The following is a 22,441-nucleotide window of genomic DNA, read 5'->3' on the forward strand; positions in this document are numbered from 1 at the left end:
ACATTGGGTCTCTTCTAGATACATGTGTCCACTATCTGGAGTGGCTCTCAACTGAGAGTGCCTACTTCAGGGAAAACTATCAAAAACCAGGACAGACAGCCCAAACTGTCAGTGTTTTCTGTAATTAGATTTCATCAACCCACTGATAAATGTGAACTCCTGGAGCACTAGTCTTACCAGAGAGTCACAGACTGTCCCACCAGACTGTAGGGTCTATCTTGCCATGCAGACAAACTGAACTTTGTGATAAAAGGTCACTCAAAAACAAAAATCACATCACATCAGCTTTCTCCCTGCCTCAAGGAATCAGATCAGTTGGTACTCTAGGTCTTACCTCAAAGACAATGCCGGTAGCCAATTCTGTAGTAAACTAAGTAAAAGTTTATTGTCTATGAAAAGGAAATGAGTTATTGAAAGGTTAAAGTAGTTAGACTATAAAGGTTAAATCAGGTGACTCACAATTTCAAATAGTGGACTATGTAGCACTTTAAAGACTAACAAGATGGTTTATTAGATGATGAGCTTTCGTGGGCCAGAACCACTTCCTCAGATCAAATAGTGGAAGAAAATAGTCACAGCCATATATACCAAAGGATACAATTAAAAAAAAATGAACACATATGGAAAGGACAAATCACATTTCAGAACAGAAGGGGAATGCGGGGGGGGGGGGGGGGGGAAGGAAGGTGAATGCCTGTGAGCTAATGATATTAGAGGTGGGGAAGGGTAGATGTCTGTGAGTTAATAGTATTAGAGATGATAATTGGGGAAGCTATCTTTGTAATGGGTAAGATAGCTGGAGTCTTTGTTCAGCCCCCCGCGGAGAGTGTCGAATTTTAGCATGAATGCCAGTTCAGAGGATTCCCTTTCAAGTGCAGATTTGAATGTCTTCTGAAGTAGGATGCAGGTGAGTAGGTCATTGAGACAGTGTCCTTTCTGGTTGAAATGGCAAGCAACTGTTTTTTCTTTGTGATCCTGTCTAATGTCTGTTTTGTGGGCATTGATTCTTTGGCGAAGTATCTGAGACATTTGTCCAATGTACATAGCAGACGGACACTTTCGGCACATGATAGCATAGATTATATTTCTGGAGGCGCAGGAATATGTATTCTTGATCTTATAACTCACTTGGTTAGGCCCAATAATGGTGTCAGCAGAGTGAATATGTGGACAAAGCTGGCAACGGGGTTTGTTGCAAGGAAAAGTTCCAGGGTTGGTATTAGTGTGGTATGTCCTGTGGTTGTTGGTAAGAATCATCTTGAGGTTAGGTGGTTGTCTATAGGAGACTATGGGTCTGTCTCCCAGGGTATGTCTACACTACCCCGCTAGTTCGAACTAGCGGGGTAATGTAGGCATACCACACTTGCAAATGAAGCCCGGGATTTGAATTTCCCGGGCTTCATTTGCATAAGCGGGGAGCCGCCATTTTTAAAACTCTGCTGGTTTGAACCCCGTGCAGCGTGGCTACACGGGGCACAAACTAGGTAGTTCGAACTAGGCTTCCTAGTTCGAACTACCGTTACTCCTCGTGAAATGAGGATTAGAGCAGATGCGGTTGTATCGAAGGGCTTGGCTATAGATGATGGATCGTATGGTGTGTGCTGGATGGGAGCTGGAAACATGTAGGTAACTGTATGAGTCAGTGGGTTTTCTGTAGAGGGTGGTGTCTAATTTTCCATTGTTGATTTGTACTGTGGTGTCCAGGAAATGGATCTCTCGTGTGGAATGGTCCAGGCTGAGGTTAATGGTGGAGTGTAGGTTGTTGAAATCTCTTTTTTTTTTAATTGTATCCTTTGGTATATATGGCTGTGACTATTTTCTTCCACTATTTGATCTGAGGAAGTGGGTCTGGCCCACGAAAGCTCATCATCTAATAAACCATCTTGTTAGTCTTTAAAGTGCTACATAGTCCTGTATTTTGTTTCAGCTACACCAGACTAACACGGCTACATTTCTATCTCAATTTCAAATAGTGGCAGTGATGGAATAAACTGCCAGTTTCTCAAAAGTTTTTTCAGGGAACCCAGACAGTTTCTGGGGATCTCTCCTTTTGCATCCAAACAGAATCCAAACAATCCAGAGATGAAGGCTCTTTCCTTGAATTCATTCTACTTCTTTTCACAGAAAACAAACTGACAGTGACACAACCCAATGTGGTCTTTTCCTTCAATGATGGGCACAGAAGAATTCATTCTGAGTCTATTTGACCTCAGCTCATCACATATACTGACCACCTGCTTTGAAATAAGCCTTTTTTCCTGATAAAACTCTTTATTTGAGCTTTAGTTAAAGATGTATATGTTAAGCAAATATTTGCTATAACATGATGCTGGGGCACAAATGACTTGAAAGCAATGCAAGTTAAAGACCCATTCATTTTCATTATGGTTAAACACTAAATAAATACATGCATTTCACAATTTCTCTGACCTATGCTAATACACAAGTGAATTGACCTTTGACTTGAGCTAGCATCTGGCCTGTCAGAATCACTGCATTCATATCATTCCCATTAGCATAATGTCTTAGCACCTCACCATTGTACTGTGTTTATTCTCTGAACATGTCTATGAGGCCGAGAAGTGCTGTTGTGTCCATTTGACAGATGGCACCTGAAGCACAAAGATCATGCAGGAAGTGTTTAATGGGGCCGGAGTGCCAGGAGAGTGAGGTGTCTTAGTTGGGGGCCACATCAGTGAGGGTTGGTTTTTTTTTGTTTTCTCAGGGGGTTGCCCCACCTTTTGTGTGGCCCCCAACTAACATTTCTGTGGCTCAGTGGTCCCCGACCAAAAAAGGATCCCCACACCTGCCATAAATAAAGACAATGTTGAAATCTTTTGTGTTAGACGTAAATTAATATTTCATCTTATTTACAATGAATTTTGGTAAATTAACGTGATAAAGTTAAAGTGCTTAATCAATTTAATTATTTTGAATTTTGATTAATATAATATGACCTTTCTTACCAGTTATATGCTCCCCTTATGTTATAGCTGTGTATTTAAGTTTTTATGCTCCACTAGCTCAATATGAATAATTTAGTATTTAAGGTATTTAAAGGTAAGCAAAGGCATTTTGTCATTATGGGTGGCTAGCTGGTGGACTGCAGAAAGGTTTGCATTGAGCGGGGTGGGCCACAGGCTAAAATGTTTGAGATCCACTGTTCTACATCCTAGCCTCTAATCCACAATTGCCATTGTATTTTCCAACTTATTAAAGTTACTGGGATTCAGTATCCTAGGCAATCTCCTCTTAATGGTCTTCTGAATGTTTTATCTTTTCAAAGATCTTCTTTAAACTTCTAAAGATACACTTGTCAACTGCCTACAAAGATTGCTTGATATAAAACATATTGGAGCAAGGTTTATTAGCATGTTAACTATTTTCTCCCTTCAGTATTTTTCTCTGACTTCTTTACCTGAATGATAAGCTCTCATTTGAATCCTTTGTTTTAGAGAATGTCCTAAAATGAATCCAATGTGGCTGATTTGTTATCTCTAGTTATAATTATAATGTTCTTGTCTATCTGATTTCATTTGGGTTATTTCTAAGTAATCAGGTACCAGATTGTACTTTATTTAATTGAGTTAACTGCAATTGAGAAACATAGCAATATTCAGTCATTGTTTGTTATAAGTAAATTCACAATTAATTAACATGGAAAGTTCCATTGCATTAGGAAAACTTCTGTGGCTTCAGCTTTCTTGTAGTAAAATGTCTTTGGAATTCCTTAGATGGCAAGAGGGAAGAAGTTGAGATGAATAGTGTATGTGTTTGTGTGTGTAAACATAAATACATACACATATATGCATGTGTGTGAATCCATGTCTTGGAAATAGCAAAGGGTAGTGGATAACATATTGGACCAAATGGTGGGAGACCTCCATTCTATTCCTGACTCTGCCACTGCCCCATGTTACTAGGCTGATATAACCTTAGGGGAGACAGGTTGTGTGTCTGTTTGCCGCCTTATGCTTTCCTATGACTTTAGATTGCAGCTCTGTTCATGACAAGGTCTATATTATTGAGCCAACACATTGACCTGCTACCAGATGCCATTGTAATACTAATAATAAGTATGATAGATAAAAAAGTAAGGAATATTATTTTAGTACAATGAACTGTTAAACCCAGAATGCCAGAGGTCATCTATTTGATGGGGTTTTTATTACACTCTATGCATCTCGAATCTAAAGATCTCTCTGTTAGTTTCCAATATTTAGTATTGTGGCTGTTGATAAAAAAAAAGGGCATTTAAAAAGTAAATTTTCCTCCAATCTTCAGGAATCACCATTGATTAACCTCCTTGGACAGACCAGCTCTCTTCCTTGGCAACTTGTACGCATTGAATCTTATCAAAGCATCATCATCTACTTTAACAGCCACTATCCTCCTTCCATCATCCTAGCCAAGGATTCTGCAGCTGAACTGATAGTGAAACTGTTAAAAGTTTCTGCAGGCTTTGGAGCTTCTTCTGATAGTCATGTGCATCTCGTAAGTATGATCGGCAATGCCTTTGGGCCCTTTTTGATCATCTTCTAGTTGTCTTGTTGATGATGTGATGTGTCGTGTGACCATATGGAGCTAAACATGCATTTTTAAAACATTTTAATAGGATGCAACACTGAAATGCCAAGCATACATTCACCAGGTGGTTCAGTTTCTCAGCACCTTGGAACAAAATGGAAAAATAACCCTCTCGGTATTGGAACAAGAAATGTCAAAGCTCTTAGATGATATTGTCATCTTCAACCCTCCAGGTTGGTTCTAAGGAAATAGCATGTTTTTATACAGTTGTCAAGACGTAATGTCTCTGGAGTCAGGCTAGTTACAGATTCAGATAATATTTTGAACACAAAGTGAATTCTTAGGAAGGATTATTATCTCCATTGTATAGATGTATAAATGAGAGGTACATAGCGAAAAGTGATTTGTCCAACGTCACACAGGAAGTCGACTGCAGTGGCCAGAATTGACTCCACATCTTCTGAGTCCCAGTCCAATGCTTTAAACACAAGACTATCCCCCCTCCTTCCTTTCATTGTATTTTCACAGCTGGTTTATTCTTATGGGTGGCTGTTTTATCTTTGACTTTCAGACTTGGATATGAAAACTCGTCACATGGCTCTCAGTAGTCTCTTTTCAGAAGCATTGATGATGATGAATAATGCTAGCATCACAACAGCAGAATCACTACGGGGTTGCTTACAAAACTGGATCAACACTAAAGTGCGTGGCCAGTTAGTGATGCCCCTTCTAACAGCTGCATGCCAGAGCCTGGCATCGGTCAGGCATATGGCAGAGACTACAGAAGCTTGTATTACAGCTTACTTTAATGAAGGTAGGAGAGAATCTCTCATTCTGTCACGTATGCCAAGTTCTGAACTAATAATAAAGATCATTCTTGAAATGTCCACTAATTAATTGCTGGGTTAAAGCGCCTCAGCCTACTCAATAATAACTTTAATTTGGTTTTACTTTCATAATCAGATCTTCTTTCCTAAAGTACAGTATTGATGTTACTTAGGGTGTGTCTAGACTACATGCCTCCGTCGACGGAGGCATGTAGATTAGCCAGATCGGCAGAGGGAAATGAAGCCGCGATTAAAATAATTGCGGCTTCATTTAAATTTAAATGGCTGCCCCGCTCTGCCGATCAGCTGTTTGTCGGCAGATCGGGGCAGTCTGGACGCGACGCGCCGACAAAGAAGCCTTTCTTGATCGGCACAGGTATGCCTCGTGAAACCAGGTTTACCTGTGCCGATCAAGAAAGGCTTCTTTGTCGGCGCGTCGCGTCCAGACTGCCCTGATCTGCCGACAAACAGCTGATCGGCAGAGCGGGGCAGCCATTTAAATTTAAATGAAGCCGCAATTATTTTAATCGCGGCTTCATTTCCCTCTGCCGATCTGGCTAATCTACATGCCTCCGTCGACGGAGGCATGTAGTTTAGACGTACCCTTAGAGTGCTCGGTGTGTGTATCTACAGAGATACCTATACGCATTCAAGCAGGTTATGTGCAGTGTTGTTGCTTATTTTTGAATTTAATTGTATGGTATACAGTTTTAATGTGATGATTTCTTGGAATTGTTTCAATCAACATCTCACTTTCTGAGACTGGTTCTGCTGATGGCTACTCTCTTTCTAGCTGAGGGCGACTAAATTACTCTTCCTTTGTATTCTACATCATGCTTATATGGAAAAGTCACACCGAATTTAATAGAAAAGGATGGTTTTTCCTGTAGAACTGTTTTGAAACAGTAGAATTTAATACACATTTTATGTTGGCTAGAATTCTGAAGGATTGTTCTCAGAAGTCACATGGAGAGGCTCATGTTCTCTCAGGCTGAAAGGATTTTTGGAGTGATTTTCTATAGAACTATATATCTACTTTCTGTCCCAGTCAATTCTGAAAGATTTAGTCTTCCCAGAGGAAGTGTTTGAAGTCCCATCTCTGGGACTTAAAAAATTAATACTGTCGTAACACCAGCAATGTACTTGACTGCAAGGAGATGGACGAGATAACCGAATGGGTCTTTTCCATCGCTAACTTTCATGATTCTCTGACAAGCTGGTGATTTATACAATAGCTGACACAGTGTGAATTATTTAAATTAAAGGAACATAGTCAAGTAGGTTAGGTGTACAGCTTTATCTTGTGCTAAAACTGTTTTAACAAACACATCCAATCCTTTCTGTATTCTTTTCTCTCTCTTTGTTTTAAGAATTGCCTCTCAATCAAGATTTAAGCTGGGGTCCTATACTTGCCTCCCTTCAAGTTCCTGAACTTACAATGGAAGAATTTCTGAACGAATGTTTATCCTTGGGAAGCTACCTAACCCTTTATGTCTACATGCTGCAACGTTTGAACACTGAACAGACTCTGACCAATGAAATGAAAATGCTGTTAACTGTTGGAAAATGGCTAGAGCAAGTGTATCCGAGGTATTTTAAGTTTTATTCAGTACAGTCATTTGGTCTGCTATAGGCCCAGGTACCTGACTTTTTAAGCCCAGCTCTGCCACTGTTTACTGAGCAAGTCCTCTTGGCCTTCATTTTCAGGGTAAGCATTAATTTAGAATATGTCATGTTCTCAGTGTTCAATTTGAGATGCTAGGGGCCTGATTTTATTTTAGAGCTGAAATTAATGGGGGGTTTCTAACTTTCAGGATAGAAATCAGACCTAAATATTTCCAACTGGGCTCCCACTATTGGTGGGTGTTTTTTGAAAATAGAGGTCATTGTGTTCCTACATCTCTGTAAAATGTAGATAAACAAAACTGGAAGGAATGTGGTGAGAACTGAGTATTGTTTGTAAAGACTTTGGAAGATATATAAAGTTGTATATACTGTATGTACTAAGTAGGGATGTGAAAGTATAACCATTTAAACAGTTAACTGGTAAGCCTGGGCTTATTGATTACTGTTAATCATTATACTCAGGCTCCCGCTTCACTTTTGGGGAGCTGGCTGTCACGGGGCCAGCAGTGTGGGGGTGCTTGACAGCTCTCCAGGAGTGGGACTGCAGGCGGAAGCTGGTATGTACCAGGAGCTGGCTTAAAAGCTGGTTCCTGGCATGCACTGGCTCCCATGAAGCTGGCTGTCGCCATGCACTGCAGGTGTGTATAACCATGTAACCACAATTACCCACTTGTTAACATTTCTAGTAGTAAGTATTTATTAAAATACAAATAATGCTGGTATATAATGCACTAGTAAGTATTATAAGCCACCCAGAAGTTCTATGCAGAATGTAGCAAATCTATTGGCTGGTAAATGTCTCGCTATGTTACTGGCAGTAGAGACAAAATTTCCTTGATTAAAAAAAGTCCTGCTAGGATAACGCATGCTTTCCTATCTTGGTTGTCTGATGAATGTAGGTATTGATCACCAAAGTGGGGAAAGAGAGCAATCTGCAAAAGGTGTTTTGATACTTTGTGCAAAGCTAAAAGCCTGCTCCAAGACGGCTGAGAGGTTTTTGGTGGTGGAAGGACTTGACCGAAGTTGTTGGAGCACTGCCTGATGCAGAAATCTTGTGCTAATGTTTTCTGTGGAATATCTGAGTTCATTAACCTTGGGTGTGACTTCAAGCTATTTGGTTTTGAAACTATGTTTAAAAATACCCACAGAGGAACTTGTGCTGTGTGCCTGGCTTAGCAGAAGCCTTTAATATTTCCACAGCTGTGAAATGAAGTGGAAAGTTTTAAAACCATGGTTACAATAAAATCTACTGCTTTTTAGAATATCAAATACCTGTAAACAAAGCCAAGATCAAAGAACAATAGACCTGACTTACCAGTTTGTTACACCAGATTTTATACTGGTCTAACTCCATTTCAGTGCTTGCAATACCTTTGCAGGGTAAAGTTTGACCTCCTGCATGATCCAGGCCTTTGAACCTCCCCCATTAATGTCTGCCCATAGTTTGTGGAGTTCACTAGAATTATTCCAGCGTAAAATCTAGTGTGTCTGAGCGTCTTTCCCAAGATTGTCAACTAAACACCTCACTGGGCTGGTGGGCACAAGGAAATTTCCCAATTCCACAGGCGTGGGAGATGTTGACAGCGAGGGAAGATCAGTTTCTAAACATTGTTCTTTCATCCACCAAAAGCTCAGTGAAGGAAGAGGCAAAGCTGTTTCTTTGGTGGCAAAAAGCCCTGCAGTTATCCTTAATCCAAATGGAGCAGAATGACACCATCCTGATTGAATCAGTCATCCGGATATTGCTCTCAATACAGGGCAGGCAGAATCAGCTGGCTGAGGAGAGACTGACATCTGGAATACTGGGTGCTATTGGATTAGGCAAGAAATCTCCTTTGTCACCCAGGTAAGAATTTAGGAAGGAGTGCTCTAAGCAGGCACATATTTTGAAAACACTGGATCAAATCCTGTACACTTTATGAATGGATGGAACTAAGCTCTGCAGATGGGTGAGGAACCCAAAGTTCCTGGAGGTTTGGGGATGTTCTTTTCTGGTCCATCATAGAGAAGCCACGGTATTTGTGACTGTGTTACGATCTGAAACTTTCCCATAATTTGTGCTGGAGCAAGGAGGTTGAGAGATCTGGTTTGATGCCATTTCTAGTTATGTTTGTAGAGAAATCCATCAAAGAGAACACTTGCCTGGCTTTTTTACTTTGCCTTTAGTAGTCAACTATCATGTATTTCTTACATTATTAGAGTGTGTATATTCATGTTACACTCTGCCTTTCCTGTATTATCCTGGATGTGCTGGAAAAAGTAACTGTGGTTCAAAGAAACAGTGATCTTTGCATGTTACACAGCTCCCTTCCTGAAGAGATGGTTAGGGAGCTTGGTAATCAGAGAACAAAAAGAAATTCAGCTGAAAAATAAGAGAGAAACCACCCAGAGGGTGTTCATTCTGCCCTGGTCCAGCAAAGCACTTAAGCATGAGCATAACTTCAAGAATGTAAGTGGTTTCTTTTGGGTTAAATCCTACCCCCATTGAAACCAATGGCTAAAGATATGGCTCTGTTATGGAGATCATAAATTCTGTGACTTTTCGAGACCTCCAGGGCTACTTCTGGGGTAGGGCTGGAACAGCTGTCAGCCCTGGGTCTTGTCGGAGTGGCAATAAGCCCCAGGGCCACCTCTCTGGGGTTGGAGCAGCAGTAGGGTAGGAGCAGCTTCTGGAGATCAGACCCAGCAGTGCTGACTATTAGTCCCTCCAGTCCCCCACCTCCAGAGTATTTATTTTTAGTAAACAGTCAGGGACCGATCAAGGCTTGTATGAATTTTTGTTTATTGCCCGTGACTTGTCCATGATTTTCAGTAAAAATATCCATGACAGAATCTTAACCTTACCAATGGCAAAAGCTCCCATTTAGTTGAGTGGGGCTACGATTTCACCCTTGGATTCCAATAACAGGTATCTCAAAATGCAGTGAGGAAGTAACTGCAAAGAATACTTTGAAGTGCTTTGAGGTGATCTCAGGCTGTAAGTGGGACCAGTGAGATCTCCAGTTTATTTCTGACCGCTGTATTTATTATACTGCATTGCATTTGGAAAAAAAAAGTCAAAAGATCCCTCCCCTCATTTATTGCAAGAAATAACAGGGTGATAGTTTTGGCATGTCTAACCCTAACGCTCAGTATCATTTCCATTTTATGTCAACATCTCTCTCCCTTCTGACACACAAGGTTCCGTGTGGTTGCCCGCAGTATGTCAGCTTTCCTGTTGGTGCAGATTCCTCAGGAGAATCAAATCCGTCTGAAGCCTGGCTCAGAACCGCAACTGTCACAGAAAGCCCAGCAGGTAGAGTGCCAGCCGTTGAGCATTCTCTGTTTCTGTCCTGGCTAATCAAGTGGCAGCATGAGTCTCATAGTAGGGGTCTTTACAAATGATGTATATTAAGCCGACCTTCTCTCTGAAATGCCTGATTTCAGTGAGAGCAAAATGTCCATCCTAATTTGGCTCTCAGTGTTTTCCCCCTGTCAATACCTGTCTGATTTCTGAATTTCAAAAGCCATTAGTTGATCTTATCCTTGTAGGGAAAGGAACGTTTGTTTGTGTCACTAACGACTGCCCTGTTTGATGTAACTTGGCAGGACTTCTAGTCTGTGTTTGAGAGGGTGGGACTGGAATACTTGAGATGGTCTAAGCCAGTCATCTCCAACGTTTTTGAACACAAGGTCACTTTTTGAGTTTAAGAGCAATCCAAGATCTACCTCAAACCCAAATGCCCTTGGAGGTGCTGGAGGGGGTTTGAGGTGCAGGTTCTGGGAGGGTGTTTGGATGCAGGGGTGCTTGGAGCTAGGGCAGGGGTTTGGGTTGCAGGAGGGAGTTCATGGCTGGAGTAGGGGTTCGGGATGTGGGCTTCGGCTGGGCACTGCTTATCTCCGGTGACTCTAGGGTGGTGGTGCAGTGAGGCTAAGGCAGGCTCACCCCTGTCCTGGCCCTGCATCTCTCCCAAAAGCAGCCAGCAAACTCCATCCCAAGCCCTGTTGTGCCCGCTCTCTGCTCTGTGGAGAAAGGATACAGAGGGTGACATCAGCACTCTCCTCTCCCTCCCTTGTCCTGCACAGCAAGCAGGAGGCTCCTGAGGAGACAGCTCCAAGGCAAAGGGCAGGAGATGCACAGCAGTTGGGGGAGGGACAGCTGAAGTGCCAGCACTTGACAGGCTGTTGGCCAAACCAGTCAGGATCACCTGTCAGAGGCTTCAAGATCTACCGGTAGATCCCGATCTACAGGTTGGTGACCACTGGTCTAAGCCAAGGAAGTGAGTTTCACAGCAACACGTTGTTTGGCAGGAATATTGGGTCACATTATACATCTTAAAACACACAACTTTCAGTGAAATAGCAAGCTCAATACATTGAGTGAAAAACAACAGAAACTAGATAATAAGAGGAAGTGGAAAATATACTCTGTGGCAGGCGGGCAATAGAGAGATTTGAGCACTTTTACTAATAGAATAACAATGTCCAGTAGTCTGTGTGTGTCTTAGTGTGGATCAAAAATAAACCTTCCCAATAAATTCAAGAATACAAAAGGTGTCAATAAAAAAGTGGACAGGAAAGGGTTAAGTTTTTCAGAGGCCTTGTCTATAGAAAAGATGCACTGGTTTGATTAAGAGTATGATTTTAAAATTGATTTTGTCTGGTACATAGTTCTATACAGTTTCTCTTGTTTCTGTTTAAGAGGAGCTTATTTCATTTTAACTTAAACGGATTCGTAATTGACTGAGCTAATAACACTGGTTAAATCCAAATAAGAGTGTATGTGAGGCCTTTTCTATCAATTTAACTTGCCTGACTTCAAATTGCTCTTGTGGGTGAATCAATGCAACAAGTATCAGTCTTGACTTTAATATACGCCCTCTAAAGGGTTACGTTCAGGCTATGTTTAACCCAGGGGTGGGCAAAAAGGCCTCCGCGGGCCGGATCCGGCCTGCTAAGCGGGTGGATTCGGCCTGTAGAGGCCCTGCTGCTCCCCCACATTCAGGCCAATTAGGGCCTGGGGATGGGGGAGTGCCCGAAGCCACCTCAGTGCTTCAAAGTGCTGTGCACTGCTCGCAGGGTGGAGGCAGAGTGGAAAACTTTGTGCACTCCTCCGCCTCCAGGCCTTAATTGGCCTCGTGGCGGGGGAGCACACGAAGCCTCCTCCCGCCCTGCCAGGAGCATGTGGCGCTTTGAAGTGCTGCTCGCAGGGCGAGGGGGAGACTGGAGGAGGCGTGAAGCTTCCTTTGCCCTGCCCTGGCCCTGCGAGTAGCCCATGGCACTTCAAAGTGCCACATGTTCCTCGCAGGGCAGGAGGAGGCTTCCCATGTTTCCCTGCCCGCTAGGGTTGCCAGATGTCTGGTATTTGCACCGTCTGTCTGGTAAAAAACATCAGAAAATACCGGATATTTTTCCGGCTGCGCACCGGACGGAAGCCTGGTGGGGGCTGGGGGAGCGGCTAGAAGTCCCAGCTGGGAGGCAGGGCTGCGATTGCCTCTGGAAGCCCTCAGTTGGTTGAGTTGAGAAGGAGGGGAATCCTCCTCCTCGCTCGTGCATCTGCATGGGACAGACAGTAAGTCCCATGTCAGTCCCGCTCCCCGCCGGCCAGTTTGCTCACCCCCTCTCAGCCCGCCGGTTCTCCCCCACTTCCCCTCCTGATCTTCCCCGGCCAGCTTCCCTGCACTGCCCCCCAGCTCTGCTTCCCGCCAGCCCGTTCCTCTTCCTGATCTCCCCGTTCCGCCTGACCCCTGCTTCCTGTTGGCCCCCCCATCTCCCCCGGCCAGCCCCGTTGCCCCACCACCCCCGTTAGCTGTTTCAAGGCCCCCCCCCCCTCCTGGCCAGCACCGCTCCCTTCCTGGCTGGTCCCCCCTCCCAATGAAGCGTGTCTGTGTGGTTGTTGTGTGTGTGTGTTTGTTTGTTTGTTTTTTAAATGACTACCTGGTAACCCCTAGCAGTGATCCAGGTCCTTGGAGTGTGTCTTTTTTTTTTTTTCTTGCTCAACAACTTTAGTGTCTCCCCCCTCCTTTTTTTCCTTCAACAAAATTTTTTCCCGGTGGGTTTTTTTTGGGGGGGGGTAGAGGTGTTCGGTATTTTTGTTTCAGCCATCTGGCAACCCTACCACCCCCAGACCCTGATTGGCCTGGGGGGTGGGGAAATGTGCCAAGCCTCTTCCAGGGCATGGGATGCCTAGTGGGAAGAGGGGGTAAACGGGGTTCCCCACCCCTAGAGCAATTAAGGTCTGGGGGTGGGGTAGCCCTGCCCCTTCCGGGATGGCCTGGAGCTACTTCAAAATTTTTTGAAGTGGCCCCCGGGCAAAAATTATTGCCCACCCCTGGTTTAACCCAACATTTAAGTTTTGTATCAGAGACAGCAACACAGGTGGAGAGGGGGGAGGGAAAACAGGTGAGATGCCCGTGTCCTATTTTTTAAACTGTCTCCGCCTGTCCCTGGTTGCTGGTCCCACTTCTGGGAGTATTTTAGTAACCATGTACTGTAACTGCTAAAAATTGCTGTGGTTACCCAATTACTGAAATACACAATATCTAACATCCCTAGTTTGTAAACTGCCCTCCCCTCCATAGCAGCAGTTTTTTAGGACATGCGAATCTGGCAGTGGAATTAACCAGAAATGAAAGCAAAGCAGACAACTCTGTTTTCCTGAGTGAAAAGTAAATGAGGTTCATCCCAATTTTTTTCCAGCTTTAATTCCTCTCTGGTATTATCACCAACTTAAGATAAGGATTTCTTTATAACATAGGATTTTTTTTATCTATCTATCTATCTATCTATCTATCTATCTATCTATCTATCTATCTATCTATCTATCTATCTATCTATCTATCTATCTATCTATCTATCTATCTATCTATCTATCTATCTATCTATCTATCTATCATATGAAATCATGGGTACCAATAAGAGCATTGTGAAGTGTATTGGAGTACTATGAGCTGTATTTTGTGTGCTTCCCCCTTTTGCCTGGGGTAAAAATAAATGATACGCCTATTAAAGAACTACAGTGAAACATAAGATGGAGTGTTTGTTCCTATCACTCATACAGAGAAAATAACTTTGTCATGTATAGTTTGTATCTAATTGGCGGATACTGTGCTATACAAAATGTATGTGTTGAATATTACATGGCCACGGGAGCTTGTAAGATGTACGGTCAGATCCTGTAGTATAAATCAACATAGATCCATTGAAGTCAATGGAATCACATTTGTTTACAACAGTCAATGACCTTGCCCATTAATTAAACTGCATAAAATAGGGGCAGAATATACTTAGCTAATTGACATTTTTTTCCCCTCTATATTTGTAGGCACTAAATGCACTTGAATCTATGGCATCAAACAAGCAATATATGGAGTATCAAGAACAGCTCTCCCAAGCATCCCAGTTTATCAGGCACCCTGATCATTGTCTTCATGATGGAAATAATCTCTTGGCTCTCCTCGTGAACACTCTGTACCCAGAAGTGCATTACTTGGACATTATGCGATAGCAAGCACCAAGATCACTAAAAACCTTTTTACAGTATTGGATTCCTCCAGTTTACATTTGAAGTTGTTACTTCCCAAGTCATATTCACTTGGAGAGATACACTAGCTATCAAAATGAATCAAAGTGCACGTGGGAAGGAAATGTACATGGGCATGTTTTGAGCCGTCTTGGGTTTTTTGTTTAAGTTCTTAATGTTGTGCTTTTAATGGAATCACTCAATTCCTGTCTGGTGAAAACACTTGAATGGCTTCCTGTTTCTAGTACAAGTCTAAAAGGATAATTGAGAATTTGTATGTAAATCCTAGAAAAGACACTAGCTTGTTCGTGTCTTATACAAAGCACTTGGTTTTTTGCTCTGTGCCTTTTTCTTCTGAGACTTCATTGCTTAGACCAACCCAACCTTAAGGATTGTGTGTAAGCAGAGTTTTGGACCACTGTTTGACCATCGTACCTCTAAATTTAATCTATTTACTATTCTGAAACTTGGAAGCTGACCACATCAATGAGTATAGTGTCTCTTTTCTCTGTGATCCCACATACCTCTGCAGTTGATTATGACCTTTTATATCTCTTTCCACCTCTGTTAGCAGTAGATTGATATCTTTCCCAGCTTCCAGAAGTTACTGAACCTGATCCCATATTGTCTGCTAGAATGAACCATGTTGCTTCTATTATAAAGATCAATAAAGTCAAGAACTGAGTTTCTAGATGTAGAAGGGAAAATAGCGAGTGGTATTCATGTTAGCTCACCAGTTCCGTAGTGCTGCTGGAAGAGACTGGTGGTTTTACGTCTGAATTGGCCAGCAAGGAGACTTGCTTTCCTTCCTCACTAGGTGGGGATCTTGCTATTGGAGGTGACACTTCGTGAAAAGTGACCTACTCTGTGTGTAATTTGGTGGTTCCTTCTTAAAATTCTGTAACCAAGGTGTGAACCATGAATCTGTAAATTTGTCAGTTTAATGATCTTAGTCTTTGTTGCTTTCTTTGAGTGCATTAATGAAAAGAATAATACCCAGTGAGGAATCGGAGACCTGGTCTTCCCAGCTGTGTTTATATGGCTCTGTGTAAGGGTGCCATGTTGAGAGGCTGGGGGGAGAGGCTATGAGACAGCCATGCATACTAGGATGCTGCTTGCTATTCTTCCCTTTCCCCTCACTATCAGGCAACAAGGGGAAAGTACACAGCGTGCGTCATTTATTCCTCTGCCTCTTCCTTTCACCAATGGTGAGTAAACAGAAGACACCCAAGTTGTGCACTTTCCCCTCACTGCCTGATAGCGAGGGGAAGGTGAAGAAGAGCAAGCAGTGTCCTGGTACACGTGGCTATTGCTCCCTTTGTCCTCCTGAAATGGTGCCCTTGGCTCTGTGGCCATTTTATTTGTCTCTGCTGGATCTGAATCGTTCCAAATGGCCTTACAGTTTCCGTAGCCCTGGTCTGTGAAGGGCTCAGGACTTCTGCAAAGGAACCGTAATATCTTTTTCTCATCCATTACTCAGTGCCTTTATGTTCAGGCCACTCTCACATTTTAAAACATTTAGCTGTGGTCACCACAAAAGGAAAAGTGTGTTCTACAACCTTTTCCATAACTGATCATCAGCACATTCACCAGTATTGCACTTAAATATAGTTTTACTGTTAGAGAACTAACCAGGTACTGAGCGACTCAGTTGTTTTGTAATTTCCCTTTTTCTTCTTGCCAAATTATGTAAAGCGTATCCATTGGGACTTCAGACAACATCCATTCTCCAGTTGGTCTTGCAGTTTTGTTCTCCAATTCCAACTTTTTTTTGCTATGTCCTTCATCTTGTGCATCAACTAGCCTTCACTACAGCATTTCTTTTTAGCAGGCCTTTTGGGAACTTTGCAACTGGAAAAATAAATTCTGCTGCTTTTCTTTTCTTTTCTTTTTTTTTTTTTTTTTTTTTGCTTAGTCTTAAGGCACTGTTTTAGCACTTGTATTAGAGGCAATGTTATGTATCAATTATGTAAAAAAAAGTGAAAATGCAGGACTATTTTGTATATTGGACATGCCGGTTTTAAAACACAAGTCATTGTTTCAGTGTTTGAGTTTTTACAGATGGTAAATTTATGATGTATGAGGCCTGCAAAGACCATGTGAAATGAACAAAAACGAAAACCAAGAAGCTCCCGGTAAAGGTCCTGATTAGGTCCATTGAACCAAAGGAACCAGCGATATTATCCTCCAGTCTGCAACTTTCTCAGAGATGTAGGTGTTGTCTGGATTTTTGAAGTCTTGGAAATAGGCTAGTTGTCTTTCCTGACTCTGTTCCTTGTGTGCACATTGCACTACTGCGTTGTGTGATTGGCAATCTTAAGAGGCCCTCTGGAGGAGAATGGCAAGAATGTTGCTTTTTCTTGGTGGTAATATTTATTATAGTTCTGTAAATAAAAGCTGTGTAAAGTTCATTTGTACAGTATCTGTGGCTTTTGGAAAATGTGAACCATATGGTGTCCACTACAATAAAGTTCATGGTCTGCTGGACAGTAACCTACTATTCAGAAAATTTAGGCTGGAAGGGGCAAGTCATAGAGTCCAAGGCCGGAAGGGACTATTGTGACCATTAGTCTGACCTCCAGGAGAACACAGGCCACAGAACTTCCTCAGATAATTCCTAGAACAGATCTTTTAGAAGAAACATCCAATCTCGATTTAAAACTTGCAGTGATGAAGAATCTGCCATGGTAAATTGTTCCAGTGGTTACTTGCGCTCACTGAAAAGTGCATGTTATTTTTGGTCTGAATTTGTCTAGCTTCAATTTTCAGCCATTGGGTCGTGTTGTACCTTGCTTTTCTAGACCGAGGAGCCCCATTATTCAATAGTTGTTTCCTGTGTAGATACTGGTAGGCTGTAGCCCAAGTCACCCTTTAACCTCATTGTTAAGATAAATAGATTGAGCTCTTGGGGTCTGTCACTGCAAGGCATGATTTCCAGTCATTCCTGTGGCTCTTCTCTAATCCCTCTCCAATTTTTCAACATCCTTCTTGAATAGTTGACACCAGAACTGGACACACAAGTCCAGAAGTGATCTCACCAGTGCCAAATGTAGAAGTAAAATAACCATCCCACTCAATGTTCCTCTGTGAATGAATCAGAGGAGCGCATAAGCACGTTTGATCACAATATCACACGGGGCGCTTATTTTCAGCTGATTAAAAAAACCTTTTCCAGAGTCACTGATTCCTGGGATAAAGCCCCTGCCCTATCCTGTAAATATGGCCTGTGTTCTTTGTTTCTAGATGTACACATTTACTTTTAGATATATTAAAAGACATGTTGTTTGTGTGAGCTCCATTTGCCAAATGATCTGATTCAGTGACCTGTCCTCTTCTTTATTTACCCTTTCCTAATTTTTGTGTCCTAAGAAAGTTTATCAATGTTAATAGTTTTCTCCAAAGTCATGGGTAAAAATATTAAATAGTGGGTCCCTCACTAACACCACATCTGCTCAGTGATGATTTCCCGTTTATAGCTACATTTTAAGTCCTATTAGTTAGCCATTTTTAAATCCATGTAATGTGTGCCATGACATGTTAATTCTATATCATTCTAGGTTTTTTAATAAAAACGTTGTGTGGCAGGTCAAATGCCTTATAGAAATCTAAATATCACTATAATTTGATAGGATTTATTTTTCCATAAACACATCTTGATTTGCATTAATTACATTTCTCTCCTTTAATAATTACATTTCCCTCCTTTCATTTTCTCTATTAATAGAGTCCCATGCTCCATTATCTCGTCCAGGATTGATATCTGACTATCAGACCTATAATTAACTAGCTTATTCCATTTCCCTCTTCTTAAACTTAGGCACATCATTAGCTTTCTGCTAGTCATCTGGAGCATCCCAACTGCTCAAAGACCTTTTGAAAAATCAAATATTAACTATCTAGTGAGCTCCTTAGCCAGCTCTTTTTAAAATGTTTGGATGTAAATTATCTGGACCTGCTTATTTAAAAATATCTATTGTTAGTAACTTCTACTTAACATCCTCCAGAGATACTTGTGTATGATAGAAGAAATTATCACATGTTCTGAAACTGTGTAATCTGATTTTTCCCCCCAGATTCAGAACAGAAATATATATTGAACGCTTTTGTCTTCACTTTTATTGATAATTCTACTATTTTTATTGAGTAATGGACAAATACTTTGTTGGGATTCTTTTTGCTCCTAATATTTTTTAAAAACCCTCATTGTTAACTCTGCTGGCCATAGATTTCTCCTTGTATCCCTTTGCATCCCTTATCAATGTTGTACAATTCCTAATTTTGGATTTATATTCATTACTATCAACTTTCCCTGTCTTCCATTAATCTATTTCTTATGAAAAATCTCTAAATTAGGTCAGTTTTCTTTAGTCAGCACAGCATACCCTCCTTCCTCAATTGTGATATTTGTGTTTTTTGTCATCTGGTAAGGTGTTCTTAAATGATTCCCCAATTATTACTCGTGTTTTTCTGACTAAATTCCTCACAGCTGATATGGCTCATAATTGTTTTCAGCTTTGTGAAATTGACCTTATGAAAGCTAGGGATGTCATCATGTAGACAACTGCATGATTAACTGATAAGCCAAAGCCTTATCAGAAGCAGCAAAGGGGGAAGGGCGGTAGCTGGTGTCCATGAGGAGCTGGCTTTAAACAAGCTCCCCACAAGCACTGGAACCACCTGGCCCCCACGCTCCTGCCTCTTATAGATAGACTGGAGCCAATACACACGGGGAGCCGGCTCTGCAAACCAATGGAGGCAGCAGGGTGGTGCTGGAGGGAGCCAGCTTAAAAGCCAATTACTCCCCAAACCAGCTTCGCAGTGCTGCCTGCCCCCTCCCCACCGCTGTTGCCTCTAGTAGCAGCCTCTGTACACGGGGATCTGAGTTCCCCATGGACAGAGGCTGCTCTGCATCCCATGGAGCAGCTTCTGTTGGTGGTGAGCCTGGGCCTACCACAGACAGAGGCTGCTTTGTGATGGACAGGGGCTGCTGCTGCCTCTGTATCAGAGGCAGCAGCATGGGGCGCCAGGCAGATGGTCTGCGTGGGGAGTTGGTTTTTAAGCTGGCTTCACTCACAGAGCAGCTCCGCCTACCACCCCGCACTGCTGCCCAGGGGCGGATGAGAGTGCCGCAGGGCTCAGGGCAGCGCCACGGGGCCCCGGGCTGCAAAATTTCGCGGCCCCCCCCCTTTGACACAGCGCATGCGCCGTGGTGCTAAGGCGCATGCGCGGGGCCTCAGGAAGCGCGGGGCCCGGGGCAGCTGCCCTAAATCCGCCGCTGCTGCTGCCTCTGATACAGAAGCAGCAGCGGGGTTCCAGGGAGCTCCCTGGGGGTGTGACCAGGAGCACACTGGCTGCTGGCCCCACCCACGGGGACTATCGAATAGTTGTGTAACTGTTAAGATTTCATGCAATTATTCTATTATTCAATTACCCGATATCTAACATCACTAATCAAAGCATCAAGTATGTATATTACTGATCAGGATTTTATTCTGCTTGTACATTATAAATGTATATAGTCATGACCATTTGTACTTAAGCTACTGCTATGTCTATGATCTATCTATTTCTGTTAGTCCTTTGGGCTCCTAATGGAGCATAGGGCCTTTAATATGTTAGGACAAGGCCTAATAAACAATAGCTCCATGTCTGCAGCAACACTTTTTTTTTTTTTTTGAGTTAAGAAATTGTCATCAATAGCATTTGCAAATTCCCTGGGTCTTTTACATGATTCCTCCGGCATGTGTCCCTCAGACTGAAGTCCCCCATGGCCATGCAGGATTTTTTATACCTTATAGGTGTATTGGGAGGTAGCCATCTTGTTTTCAGTGTAATTTGGTAGCCTGTAGCAAACACCAACTAATAACCCATCTTGTGTTTTGTCTGGTGGGACATTCATTTACAAGCATTCAGGATAATTTTCTTCTGAGTTATTAGTGAGTCAGAACCAGACAATTGCCATTTTTGACAGACACGGCCCCTCCCCCTCCCTGTGTGCTCTCTTAGCCCTTCCTGATGAGGTTATAATAACCATTGACGTTTTAACATTCCAGTTGTGCGAATCATGCTGTCAGGTTCAAAGCAATGCTAACTAGATTGAATTTACACTCATAAATGATAATGCAGCAAAGCAGAAAACTGAAATATCTGTACAGCCACTACCACCTCCTCCTCTTAAAACTCCACTCCACTCTGCTGCAGTGCCTAAAAACCAGCCAACGGTCATGGCTCGCCCTAGGGCCAGCAGTGACTATTGTTTTTCCCATTTCTGTCTTTTCCTGCTACTTTACTACGGATAACTTGTGATTAGGTGCTGGCCTAGCACTTGTCTGACCTAGCTCAGCTCCCTCCTCTGCCACAGATTTCCCGTGTGTCCTTGGATACGTCCCTTATTCTCTCTCTCTCTCTCTCTCTCTCTCTCTCTCTCTCTCTGCATTTGTTCCTCCCCTCTCACAAAAGGGGAATATAGCTCTGCCTTACCTCAGAGGGGTATGAGGATAAATCCATTTTTGGCATACTCAGAGGAGAGGGGCTCCCCAGCTGGCAAGCCAGAATCTTTAATCAAGTTCTTTGATTATTAACCTGATCCTGAATAGGTAATAAGTAGTGTGTGATATTGTATGTTAATGGTTCATTGTAACTTTGCCTTAAAAAAAAAAAAGATTGTAAAGTGCTCAGATACCATGGTAATAGAGGCCATATAATTAGATACTATCCTATCCACTCTCAATTAAAAGCAGCAAAAGCCAACAGCTGCAAAACTGCCTATCATTGCCATGTTCATTAGCTTGTATGTTTTCCCCTCTCCCCAACCTGTTGTCAGTTTGTGCCTTTAAGAGTATGTCTGCACTGTAAGGCCAAGGCGTGACTGCGGATTGAGCAGATGTACCTGATTGACCTACTCCACTTAGGAAGGAACAATCCATTTCACACATACAGAATGGGAAGTCATTGTCTAGGAAGGCATACTGATGAAAGGGATCTAGGGTCATAGTGGACCACAAGTTAAACATGAGTCAACAGTGTGACACTGTTGGAAAAAAAGAAAACATGATTCTGGGATGTGTTAACAGAAGTGTTGTGAGCAAGACACAGAAAGTCATTCTTCCACTCTACTCTGTGCTGATTAGACCTCAGTTGGAGTATTGTGTCCAGTTCTGGGCACCACATTTCAAGAAAGATGTGGAGAAATTGGAGAAAGTCCAGAGAAGAGCAACAAAAATGTTTAAAAGTCTAGAAAACATGAGCTATGAGGAAAGACTGAAAGAATTGGGTTTGTTTAGTCTGGAAAAGAGAAGACTAAAAGTGGACATGATAGCAATTTTCAAGTATCTAAAAGGGTGTCACAAGCAGTAGGAAGAAAAATTGTTCCCCTTGGCCTCTGAGGATAGGACAAGAAGCAATTGGTTTAAATTGCAGCAAGGGAGGTTAAGGTTGGGCATTAGGAAAAACTTCCCAAGCATTGTTACAGGCAGGAGTAGTAGTTCTGCAGAAAAGGACCCGATGGTTACAGTGGATGAGAAGCTGGGTATGAGTCAAGTGTGCCCTTATAGCCAAGAAGTCTAATGACATATTAGGAGAGCATTGCCAGCAGATGCAGAGATGTCATTATTCCCCTTCATTTGGCTCTGGTGAGGCCACATCTGAAGTACTGTGTCCAGTTCTGGGCCCCCCACTACAAAAAGGATGTGGATGCGTTGGAGAGGGTCCAGCGGAGGGCAACCAAAATGATTAAGGGGCTGGAGCATATGACCTATGAGGAGAGGCTGAGGGAGTTGGGTCTGTTTAGTCTGCAGAAGTGAAGAGTGAGGGGGGATTTGATAGCAGCCTTCAACTTCCTGAAGGGAGGTTCCAAAGAGGATGGAGAGAGGCTGTTCTCAGTAGTGACGGATGGCAGAACAAGGAGCAGTGGTCTCAAGTTGTGGTGGGAGAGGTCCAGGTTGGATATTAGGAAAAACTA

At 42.6% G+C, this 22,441-nt stretch overlaps 2 protein-coding genes across 2 annotated transcripts in view; one reads left to right on the forward strand and one right to left on the reverse strand.

Annotated features, from left to right (window-relative positions):
• The window catches only part of EPG5 (ectopic P-granules 5 autophagy tethering factor), an 88,924-nt gene extending 71,956 nt beyond the window's left edge, over nt 1–16,968 (forward strand). Inside the window, exons 38-44 of the mRNA XM_075932735.2 lie at nt 4,285–4,494; nt 4,616–4,760; nt 5,099–5,341; nt 6,725–6,944; nt 8,611–8,826; nt 10,161–10,275; nt 14,284–16,968. Coding sequence (XP_075788850.2) covers nt 4,285–4,494; nt 4,616–4,760; nt 5,099–5,341; nt 6,725–6,944; nt 8,611–8,826; nt 10,161–10,275; nt 14,284–14,466 — 1,332 coding nt within the window. The 3' untranslated portion in view covers nt 14,467–16,968. The remainder of the gene's footprint in view (nt 1–4,284; nt 4,495–4,615; nt 4,761–5,098; nt 5,342–6,724; nt 6,945–8,610; nt 8,827–10,160; nt 10,276–14,283) is intronic.
• LOC102463526 (urea transporter 2) overlaps nt 1–22,441 on the reverse strand; it is a 176,227-nt gene that overhangs the window by 44,049 nt on the left and 109,737 nt on the right. The gene's annotated exons all lie outside the window — the stretch shown is intronic.

Source organism: Pelodiscus sinensis, chromosome 6, assembly GCF_052426305.1.
Source record: "Pelodiscus sinensis isolate ZL-2025 chromosome 6, ASM5242630v1, whole genome shotgun sequence".
In the NCBI taxonomy this organism is placed as follows: Eukaryota; Metazoa; Chordata; order Testudines; family Trionychidae; genus Pelodiscus; species Pelodiscus sinensis.